At 37.4% G+C, this 10,776-nt stretch overlaps 1 protein-coding gene across 4 annotated transcripts in view; it reads right to left on the reverse strand.

Moving 5' to 3' along the window:
• The window catches only part of mark3a (MAP/microtubule affinity-regulating kinase 3a), a 32,825-nt gene extending 22,274 nt beyond the window's left edge, over positions 1 to 10,551 (reverse strand). For 2 of the 4 annotated variants that reach the window (XM_062996120.1, XM_062996118.1), the window contains exons 1-3: positions 9,923 to 10,546; positions 5,418 to 5,612; positions 4,203 to 4,256 (exon numbers count right to left, since the gene is read on the reverse strand). In XM_062996120.1, coding sequence (XP_062852190.1) covers positions 4,203 to 4,256; positions 5,418 to 5,612; positions 9,923 to 9,973 — 300 coding nt within the window. In that variant the 5' untranslated portion in view covers positions 9,974 to 10,546. Of the gene's footprint in view, positions 1 to 4,202; positions 4,257 to 5,417; positions 5,613 to 9,922 lie in introns of all 4 variants that reach the window. The other 2 variants (XM_062996122.1, XM_062996121.1) reach the window with 1 other exon arrangement.
• Positions 10,552 to 10,776: the final 225 nt, after the last annotated feature.

A 10,776-nucleotide genomic window follows, 5' to 3' on the forward strand; every position in this document is an offset into this window, starting at 1 on the left:
ACAATCTTGTCCCTGACGTCCTTTGATAGCTCTTTGGTCTTGTCCATGGTGGTCGAGAGATTTGAATGGAAGAAACTGATTCTGTGACAGGAGTCTTTTATACAGGGACAGGACTAATTTGTGTGCCTCATGGGCACATAACCGGTCTGTGGGGGTCCGAATTCTTGCTGGTTGGTAAGGGATCAAATACTTATTTCCCTTAATTAAATACAAATTAATTTATAACTTTTATTTAATGTTTTTTTCTGGATTTTTTGTTGATATTCTGTCTCTCTCTGTTAAAATAAACCTTCCATAAAAATAATAGACTGTTCAAGTCTTTGTAAGGGGGTAAACTTACAAAATCAGCAGGGGATCAAATACTTATTTTCCTCACTGTACATCTGACATCCCAAAGTTACCTTCTGTTCATAGAATCAAATATGGCTATGAATGCCTTTCCTGAATATCAAAACCATGAACACTTTTCCTTCAAAAATGTATCAGAACACTCACATGTTGGATGTGTTAAGACAACGTTAAAAACAACACTGATGCTTGTACTAGATTCTAAAACATTTATAAAAAATCTAAGCCAAGTACAAACATATTTCTTGTTCACAATAAGAAGCGTGAGATTGTAAAGGATCTTGATTCCGTAGCCTACAGGGAATATTCAGCTTTCACCAGTTTTTTTAAAAATCAGTTTTTCTTTTCTCTTTGAAACTCGCTTTGTCAATCCATCTTTCTCGAGCTTCCCTCCATTTCTCATTCTAATTCGCCATCTTCACACCTTCATGGTGGCTAAAGAACACTGCGGCATGAAAACTCACTTCATTTGAGGGACAACTGCAGGAACAGATCCTGCACTCCCACACACAATTACACAATCTTTCACTGTCAAACTTCTCAGACGCTCTTACAGACACACAAGCCTTGGATGACTCCTAAAAAGCAAGGACATTGCTACAGTGGATATAAAAATCTACACATTGAGGTTTTTGTAAAAAAAATTAATAAATAAAAAATGAGAGCAAGATAAATCATTTCAGATTGATTTCCACCTTTAATGTGACCTATAATAAACAAACAAATTGTTTCGATGGAAAAAAATAAAAAATAATGTGGTTACATAAGTATACACACCCTCTTATAATTGAGGATGAGGTGTGTTCCGAATTAACCAATCAAATTCCCCATGTTAAATAGTATTATTACATTTACATTTTAGGCATTTAGCAGACGCTTTTATCCAAAGTTGTGGCAGTATACAATCTAAGCAATTGAGGGTTAAGGGCCTTACTCAAGGGCCCAACCTGGTAGTGGTGGGGCTTGAACCAGCAACCTTCAGATTACTAGTCCAATACCTTAACCACTAAGCTACAACTGCCCTTTGTTATTGACAATATTATTATTGACAATATTTTGGGGTAAATAAAAAAAATTTCAGTTTTGAAGACTATAAAAGAAAAGTAATAAAAATGCAAGATGAGTACAAAACAAGTAAAAAAAAAAATCGGAAAATACAAAACAATGTGTAGTGTTTAATTCTGTTTAGATGGGTGGGTGGGTAGGTAGGTAGGTAGGTAGGTAGGTAGGTAGGTAGGTAGGTAGGTAGATAGATAGATAGATAGATAGATAGATAGATAGATAGATAGATAGATAGATAGATAGATAGATAGATAGATAGATAGATAGATAGATAGATAGATGGATAGTTTATTGCTACAGAATTAAACATCAATTCCCTCAGGATAAATAGAGCTGGCTCAGTACCAGCAGGCAAGCAAGGCAGAACATACACAGAATGCTAATCCATAATGTTATAGAAAATAAACTGGTAGCTGCTGCACTCTCTTACATACAACTAATAATAAAAGCCATGGTTTCTGAATGCATGCTTGAATGGGGACTGGTTTCATGCCTTCCTTTTCTCTTTCTCTCCAGCTAGCATCTCTTTACTTTATTTTTTCTCATGCACTTTTTTTCTGATTCTCTTAACACCTACGACATTGGCCCTTCTGTCTCTCTCCTCAGCTCCTCTCAAAATCCATCCTGTTATTCATTCTTAGCTCACTGCTATCTGCAGCCTATGTGTCCATTTGCCCTTGCTCTGTTAGCCCCTCCCATCTGTCAACAGCCTTTCGTGATTTTTAAATAGGCACATTACTGTGATTACTTCTGCAATCTGGTTGTGATTTTTTAAATAATAAACATGTGTACAATTTTTATATGTACTTAAGGTTATTTTCTGTGTATTGGAATTAGACCAAATGGGCTAACCCACCACCACTGAAATCCAGGGTTTAAAATCTCAGCAGTGTTATCGGCCAGTTGTGCGTCTACGCAGACATGACCGGCTATGTCTGAGGAAGGTGGCTGGACAGCTAAACCAGTGAGAGGTGCTCTCGTCAGTGTGCTTTCAGTGCTGGTTGCGGACTGCACCAGGAGGAGCATCTGGAGTAAAACTGAGCCAGGTCAAGTATGCAGACTTTATTTAGGTTGCTGATTTAAGCCCAACAGTAGCAACTTGGTGGTGCTAGACCTGAGCCCCTGAACAAGACCCTTAACTCCTTGCAATGCAGTCCAAGTTACTTTTGATAAAATGTCTGCTAAATATCAAACATAAACTCAAAAGCTGATCTGTCAATTAATATTAGCTACATCATAATCTATTCTTATCTGATAACCTGTCAAACTACAGTGGTGCCAGTAAAGTCTTTATATTTTATTATCAATATATAAAAATGCTAAAGTATACATTTTGTGGGATTTCTAGACATGCCAAGCTCACTTATGTTTTGGACTAGAGTTACATTTCGTTTACAAGTAAAAAATGAAGGTAAAAATCACACTTTTAATTCAAACAAGTATACACAATAATTCAAACAAGATGGACTCTGTCTAGGGTATTCCTGCCTTGTGTTCAGTGTCTGGGTGAACCTTCACATTATATATTTAATAGCACATTATTCTCCAAATGGACACATTGTGCATCAATGAAGGAAAAACCTGGTGCTCCAGTGAGCTTTGAGTGAGCAAACCCATGTCGAAAGAGCGTGCTACAACTGTATTTAAGCACTTGTGTGTAAAAGTCTTTTTTTCAGCTAACATGATTCAGATATTTTCCCTGATGTCCCAATATAACAGTAAGACTCTGCAGAGCTGATATTAACTAATGTTGTTGAGGGAAGTTTTAAGATATCTTTGAATCTTTACTGACTTTGATTGTTTGACTATGCCTGAATCAATCACTGACATTTTTTACTAAACAGTGTCATGAGTCATTTGCATAAAATAAGACAAAAAAATCTATTAAATCACGACATATTGCCACAATTTAATCTGTATTTACTTCAACCCAGATATCATGAAAAGATTATGATAGTCCTGAAGTACTATTGAACTGTAACTAAAATTCACTGCACCTTTAAACAAAGAATGTGTTTATTTAAGATTATGTTCATGATTCATTTCAGTCACTATATTATTTTTAAATATGTGCACCCAAAAAAAGCTTTATGGAAAATGTTCCTCACATCCTTAAACAATGCTTCAGCACCATTCCTTCCTGAGATGAGTAATCCTATTTTTAAATTAGGGATGCAATCTTGCTGGTCTTATAAGTAAAGCCCTATTTAATTCAAAATGAAATGAGCCACTTCCTGTGTAATATGCAATTTGCTGTAAAATTCAAAATTTAAGGTTTGAGCACAATGATTTAACGTTTTTAATTTTAATAGCGTTCAAGGGCCTCATGTTTGCACTATGAGGCGGTCCTAGCAATACTACTGCAATTCAGTTAGCAATCGCTTAGTCAAAATGTCCAAGATGTGGAGGTGTAAAGCAGCTGAAAACACTTCTCAGATAACTGAGTTTGGAAAACTCCCAACCGATTATGTGGACACAGAAGGGGGGGGGGTGTATCAAAACACGTACGATGTTCTAGGTTTACATTCAATTATTAAGGTAGGCTATGTAGTCCATTGTAGCTTCTATTTATTCATTTAATGAGTGTAATTTAATGACCACCATGAAATGTGGCCCTTTTCTGTAAAAACCTGTGATTTTTGAAAAATGAGGTCCATGAAATTAAGCACATTTTTTCTGTGAATTTAATAGGGCCTAATCTAATTAGGGCAAAAATCTTGTTCATTTCAAAATACATCTAGTCAAACATGGGCAATAAAGCATTTTAATGTTAAATCAGTCATATAACTCACCTTTTGGAGGCTGGTAGGATTCAGTTGGGTCTTGTCAATAATTTTAACGGCCACCTATATAAACAACATTTACATTATATTAAATGTGGATACAAACTAACATACACTTTACAAAAAACTTCTGCACATTTTATAATGGAAAAAACAACACAGCATAAAATATGCAAAAGTGGAATTTGACAAGGGGTGCTCATACTTCTGCATAAGCCTCTTCTAGGAAGACCATAATTAATTTAGGTCATTATTATTTAAGCCAAAACCAAAATCATACAGACACCAATTAAGAGATTTAGTTACATCATTAAAAAGTGTAATTAATAGAAAGGGTGATGCAACAGTGGTAACCATGTATCATTTTTTTGAGTGCATGGTTCTTCTCTAAATTTGTTTATATTTAAAAAACACACAATTAAATTGGTCAGTAAAAACGTCAGAAGTCTTGAGTATGTATGTGTCAGACATCTCAAGACGTCCTGTGGTAACTTGTACAAGGGCAACAGGTCCTTCCACTTCTGTATGTTGTGAGGTGGACAATCCTATACTACATATTGGTGCCATCTTCTCAACAAGTCAACGATGAATATGTGCCTGGCTATCCACATGATCTTCACAGGATTCATCAGACCACTGTACCTTCTTAGATTGCTCAATGTACAGTTCCGATCCCTACATGCTCATTGTAGATGTTTTCAATGGTGGATAGGAGTTAGCATGGCTACTTTGATTGACCTACAACTGTGCAGACCAATGCACACAATTTGATGCACTTTGTGTTGTGACACATTCCTACCAATCCCCAGTACTAAAATTATCTGTAATTTGAGCCACAGTGGCCCTTCTGTTGGTCAGTACCAGACGCCACAGCCTTTACGTCCTCCGGCATCAAAGCGCCTTGTCTGTTCAACAACCTGTCATGGTTTGTGGCTTGTCTGTTCTCAGACCCCTGTTGGTGGGATCTCACCACAAGTGCTTGTGAACACATTGCACTGTTCTGCATGGTTGCAGTTAGAATAATCATCACAACTACTTTGCTTAATAATAGAACTCTAGTTTTCCATATTATTCAGTTTACTTGTTATTTAGGACCAAATTCCTTTACTGTCATAAATTTTTTTTAAATGTAAAATTATAACTTGCATGCAACTAAAACATTGCTAAAAACATTTCAGACAAGATAAAAATCTGTGTGACAGGAAATCACTCTTGATCATTTACCTCTCTGCCAGTGAGGATGTGACGTGCCAGTTTGACCTTGGCAAAGTTGCCTTTTCCGATGGTTTTCAGGAGTCGGTAATTCCCAACATGGGGGTGAACCTCTTCTGAGCCTGAACTGCCTGAATTCCGATTCCTGCCACTCGACCTAGCAGACCGAGAAGTCCCATCTGCACGCCCATGACCACTGGATGTGTGCTGTGAAAACAAAATATAAACATGCTTTACATTAAGTTATTATACCTGTGCTGTGTGTATATTTTGTCCAGTTATCCTATCACAGACAAGTGATCCAATATAAGCTGGTCATATCAGTGAGAGACGTCTGTTGAACAATGAGTCAAGTGAACGTTATGGCAACGAATATGCACAAGTTAATTTTAAATATATCATAATCATGACATGTTTTGAAGCTAAATATAAAAGCACCTCTGGGGAAACCATTATGAGAGAAACAGATGCAAACCACTCCTCATTTTGTAAATCTGCATCTAAACTATTTCATCTCCAATGTAAGAGCCAATTAGGTAAATTTCCAACAAATCAGATCTTTTTTTTATCTTCTAGGCAATTACAAAAAAGCAATGTATATTACAATATTACACTATGCAACAGATTTGTTATATTACAAAATGTACCTTGTTGTAACAATCAACAGGATGACATAATGAAAATGATGAGTTTCACTTATTCTTGCAAGATGATAACTGATAGAACATTGGTGAATCTAATGACACTAGCACAACACTCCACTGTCTTCACAACAAGCTGGCACTACAGTGTGTACAGTTTAAACTAAACCAGACACACAAGCTGTGTCTGTTTCAGACTTAACCCCACAGGCTGATCTAAACTGCAAGATTCACTCAAAAGAAAGCATGGTTTTAGTAAAACGTACAAATGAAAAAATAATTAAAGGCATCAATTTATTTATTTATTAGGATTTAACATCAAGCTTTATACACTTTGGTTACATTCATGACAGAAATGGTAGTTACTCGTAACACAAGATTCAATCACAAGTTTAATGTCAAACAGTCACGGACAATTTTTTATCTCCAAAAAATTTATCTCACTTGCACGTCTTTGTACTGTAGGAGGAAACCGGAGCACCCGGCGGAAACCCACGCAGACTCTGAGAGAACATGCAGACTCCACACAGAAAGGACCCAGACTGCTCCATTGGGAATCAAACCCAGGACCTTCTTGCTGTGAGGCGACAGTGCTACCCACTGAGCCACCGTGCCACCCAAAAGCATCAATAGCCAAAAAATAAAGTGATTAAAATATGGGGACTTTGCAATACTAACATAAAACAAAACTTGGCTTTGATGAAGTATAGGTTGGCAATATCTCTATAAAATGGTCTCTGTTTTTATGTGGGGACTCATCGCTACTTGTATGTTATACCCAAGAGAGACATCAGTGCTAAAATTTGTGTAACAGGCAATGTACCCAATTAACACTTACGCTAACCCACACCTCCTTTTTTCACCTCTATAAATGAATAATACATGGAACAACATTGTGTTTCAGATGGTGCTTATCGAATGTTATAAAACGGATAGTTCCGGTCCTAAAATCTGATTGGCTGAGCCGCGTTCGAAGCCGTTGTAAAATCCCCGATAAACGCACACCTAGGACCACCTCACATCATTCCATATTAATATGCCACTGAATAGAAAAAATTAATGTTATTTTCGCCCTCATGTTGCCTAGCAACACTGTTAATCGAACTATTTTGCGTCGCGGAAGAATGCTTTATTCTAAGTTTATACACAATAAACACCGCTTCGCGTCGTGCCAAAAACGTCATCCCCGTGCTAAAATCACAGTAATGCACGGCCTCTCGTGGCTTATTGCTTTATTTTAATACAGAGATTTACAACCTTTTATGTCAGATAAACAATTTAAAACCAAATTCTGCCTTAGGTCACCCTTTATTATTTAAGAAGACTAACATTAAGTGAAGCTTCTGAAATAAATAGGATTTTTTTCCCCGATAAACATTTTAATCAACAAATCTGAATAGTGTTTTGTATACTTTTTTGACACTTACACCACTGTAATACACATACCACCACAAACCCCCGTTTGTCAAGCCCTGCTATAAGAGTATTTACATACTGGATCTGAAAATCTGTAGAGCTGGTAGATTAATTTAAAACAATTTTTAAAAAAAATTCACTATTTATAATTAAGTAATAAACAAACTGCAATCTAAAATGCTAGCCCACCATCGTAGAAGGTTCAAGTTCTCCCATTTAAGTCTCAGCTATACTACTGGCCTGGTTGGTTGCTTAACAGACACAATTGCCCATATCTAAGCATGACAAATTTGGGTAGCGTTTCTCCACATTGAAAAACAAATCTAGTCAAGGTGGCAACAGAAGTAGTGGAGTAACCAATAGGGCATAGTGTGCTTTCAGTATCGCTGTCAGTAAGCCTGCTTTCACACAATATGCGTTTTAAGCTTTGTTAACTCCAAGCATAAGCACTTACTGCCGCTTACAGTAGCGTTTACGTTTTTTGTAAGCATGGAAAAAATACACAATACTGACTGTTTATTCACATTCTTTTAAAAACAATAGTTTAATGAAACTTTATTTATTGATTTAATCAAAGAGCACATTAAAGCTTATTGAAAACCAACAAAGCCACAACAGATTCTATGATTAGTACATTGGTTATTTAAAGTGCAAATCCTATCTCCCCGTTTTACAGTTTTCTGGTTACTATGTAGTATTTTTTCACAAAGACATGTTACATTTTAAGTTAGATTAAAGGTTGACAAACAGTTCATAGTTTTGTGAGATGGCAAACCAATGGCAAAGCCAGTGAAAAGCGGTTTTACCACACATCATGTGAATGCAGCCTAAGAATCCACTTTTGGCTGGTGTAAAAAGGCGGTATGTTTTTGTACACACGTTGGAAGGTGCAGGTGCTAGTCTGCAGCCATTCTCTGCCGATTTGTCGTTTTTGACGCAGCATGAATTGATGCATTTCTTACTAACCGCTGCTGTTTGAGTGAAGTTTATAATTTTCAAGGAAGACCTTATTTCATAACATAATACCTTATTACCCTTGGTTTAAATGTTATACACACATGACAACATCACATCCTATCACAGCAAATTGAGTCATTGAGGGCAATAACTATGCTAAGTCTCCAATGACTGAAGTCAGTGATACTCTAATGACCTGCACATCATACACAGATCCTATACACACGTGGACAAGCCTGTGACGCACAGATGACAGACATTTTCAGATTTTTTGCAGGATGTATAAGGCTGTAAGTGTATGTGTACTGCAGCAGCGTGAATTCACCTGCATAGTCGTGACTCACAGAGCAGTGAACGCACCACAGTACATCAACACGTCATTCAGCCCCGTGTACACACGCCAATGCGCATTAGCACAATTCTAGTGTGTAAGACAGATCTGACATTAATACACAGATCCAAGGCAAAATGTTAATTCAAGCACTCGTTACTGCAGCCAGTAAGGACAATAAGAGCCTCCGCCTCTTCCTAGTCGCCGATTCCGCAGCCCCCCATGCAAGTACTCATGCTGGAGACCCATCTGTGTCTCAGGACTGATACAATAAAGAAAACTGGCTTTACATGCACAGTCAGCACAAAAAAGCCCTTGCAGGCTTGTTACACAGTGACAAAGCAGAACAGTTCTGACCACTTTAACTGGCTGTTGATCTGCACTGTACTGTACTACACTTCTGTTGATCATATTTCTGTATATATGCGTATCAGAATCAATGTACGTGGTGTAATAGGTACACTAACAAAAAAAAAACCGAAACAACACACTGATCAAAGAATACAGATTAAAAAACATGTACACATACACCTTTTACATTGCATCCTGTAAATAGTGTACTGTCGATTTATTATATAAAGCATGACAGTGATCCGTTTTCCATCAGCAGCATGACACAAAATCCTTACATATAAATATTCATAAGCTATATTTATATTTGTATTACTTTTAAAAATGATAAGGGTGTTTTGATAGTGCAAATGTTAAAAAGATCTGGAAATCATGCTTGGTGAGGACAGGATTTTCCCTTTAAAATAACATATATATGAGATTATGAGGTTTGCTAACTAAAGTCACATATTGTGACACAATCAAAAAGCAATACAAATGTTGACAAGATTTGGAAATCATGCTTGGTGTGGACAGAAGATTTTTTCTTCAAAATAACATCTATATGAGGTTATAAGGTTTGTTAACTAAAGTCACATATTGTGATACAATCAAAAGCAACACAAATGTTGAAATGATTTGGAGATCATGCTTTTAAATAACATCTATACGAGATGAGGGTTACTAACTAAAGTCAATGTAATCGCGTATTTTGGGATATAGATGTATCATTTAAAATCAAGGTAAAACACCACGTCTAGAGTAACAGGCGTGTAGTTAAAAGTACACATTAAAAAGTACACTAAGTACCCGAATGAATTGGGATGAAATCGGATACTTACTTTTTCCGCTTTCCGCTCGTTGACTGAGGGAAGTGCAGTTCTTGTTGACATCGTACTGGTGGTGCAAATACGAATTTTAGCAGCAGATTTGGTAAATGTAGCTCGACGAGGCACGGACAATCGGTGTGGACTAACGTTACACTGCCCACCGTGGCACCATTACAGCGCTAAGCGATTCAAACTCTGGAGACAACTTCAGACTGGAATAATGGTCAGTCTACAGCTCGTGTCCCTCTGTTGAAAATGTTGTAATCCAACCCCAGTTTCGAGCCATTAGCTGGTGTGAAAAACAGGTTTCAAAAACCTCACGAACCCCTCGAAAGATAATAAACCGTTGTGGTAGCCGTTAGCTGTCTGGTTTACATTTCGGATGTCCGGTTGTACTAAAGGAAAAAAAAACAACCCTGCACTCAACAGGGCCCTGGAACTATTCCAAATATCCGTTATTAACAGCAAAATGCGCTTATTCGACTGCTCTCTGTCTTCATTTCTAAACAACTGTTTGGTTATATTGGCGTTTTAATAATATTACTGCCGCGTGAACGAGCCGCTCACCAACGGCTACGTTCCCCGATTTCTCCGTCGCTCTCCGTTAAAACCACTTCCAAGATGGCCACCCAATGGCAAACAAGCCAAGAGTTATTTTTCCCCACACGTATTTAGGCAATGCCCGCCCCCCCCGGAAACGGGATTGGAAAAGAGTTTGTAAGATTTATCATCTGATTGGTTAAAAGTACTACTAAAGCTGTAGCACTAGCCAATCCCAGTGCACGAGATGAGATTTGTTGGAATACGGGTGTGGGTGTTCCGGCATTCCGGTCTTTTTTAGCGAGTCGGTTCTTTCTGCTCACAAA

Source organism: Trichomycterus rosablanca, chromosome 5, assembly GCF_030014385.1.
Source record: "Trichomycterus rosablanca isolate fTriRos1 chromosome 5, fTriRos1.hap1, whole genome shotgun sequence".
Taxonomy (NCBI): Eukaryota; Metazoa; Chordata; class Actinopteri; order Siluriformes; family Trichomycteridae; genus Trichomycterus; species Trichomycterus rosablanca.